This window comes from Fopius arisanus, unplaced genomic scaffold (genome assembly GCF_000806365.1).
Source record: "Fopius arisanus strain USDA-PBARC FA_bdor unplaced genomic scaffold, ASM80636v1 scaffold00122, whole genome shotgun sequence".
In the NCBI taxonomy this organism is placed as follows: domain Eukaryota; kingdom Metazoa; phylum Arthropoda; class Insecta; order Hymenoptera; family Braconidae; genus Fopius; species Fopius arisanus.
The window spans coordinates 53,635-54,630 of NW_011887861.1; the positions used below are offsets into that span (position 1 = coordinate 53,635).

The following is a 996-nucleotide window of genomic DNA, read 5'->3' on the forward strand; positions in this document are numbered from 1 at the left end:
GTAAGGTATAATGAATTTTTTTATTGTAGTAAAATTAGAGTAATAACAATCACATACCGTGTTCAACTATCAACGAGATGTTTAACACACATATTAAAAATTGATGGGACATAAATAATTTAGATCGCATCGTACTAATCAATTATTTCTCATTCGTTCATGGTTTTCATTAATCTTAAGATGAAAATTTACGATGCACTGAGTGTGCTTAAAAATCACGTAACATTAAAAATATATATGTATAATATATATAATATGTATAAATTGTCGAGTCGTTTAGTTTTTTTTATTTTTTAATATTTTTTTACGCTTTTTCTATTTTCCTATAAATATTTATCTAAAAATCTTGGTTTTTTTTTTGTGGCAAATCAAAAAATCACTTTTATAGATAAACCAATTCGTAATAATTCTCATTACGGTTTTTAGAAATAATTCAAACTTCATTGCAATTTCATAACTATGAAAGTTCAACATATTAAAAAAGAATTTTTTACTTTCATTTTTTTTCTCTTTCATTATTTATTATTCATTTTTAGGCACCAATGGTATGCGGACCCTGTCTTTGGTACATACGACCGATTCAATTTTTGTTTTCATTAATAAAAAGGAATTAATTGAACATTGTGGACACAAGAAACATTCGTGTCTGCGATAAAACTGAGTGTTATTCAGTTTTGTTCCTTCATTTTGTTCTTTTACATTTTCACGTTACCAGTTGAACGTTTTATATTCGATTTGAGTGTTTTTCTTTTCAATTATTAAAGAAAAAAAGAGAAAAAAAAACTAATAAATTGAGATAGGAATTGAACGAATTTTTAGGGTAAAATTCGTTATTATGACAACACTTGTGTCCCGATATGCACGTTCCTGGTGATATAAAAAAAATACAGTCTCAGTCTTCTTCCTTCTTCTCAGGTTTCAAGTCCACCATTGCGTGAAGTTCTTCCGGACTGTATCTAGAATAAGCAATAATAAATTAATGACCTGTCGATTGAC

General features: G+C 27.2%; 1 protein-coding gene across 1 annotated transcript in view; it reads right to left on the minus strand.

Moving 5' to 3' along the window:
• Positions 1-350: 350 nt before the first annotated feature.
• Positions 351-996, minus strand: part of pnt (pointed) — a gene marked incomplete in the record, with an annotated part of 100,355 nt that continues 99,709 nt past the window's right edge. Inside the window, 1 exon segment of the mRNA XM_011313452.1 lies at positions 351-956. Coding sequence (XP_011311754.1) covers positions 893-956 — 64 coding nt within the window.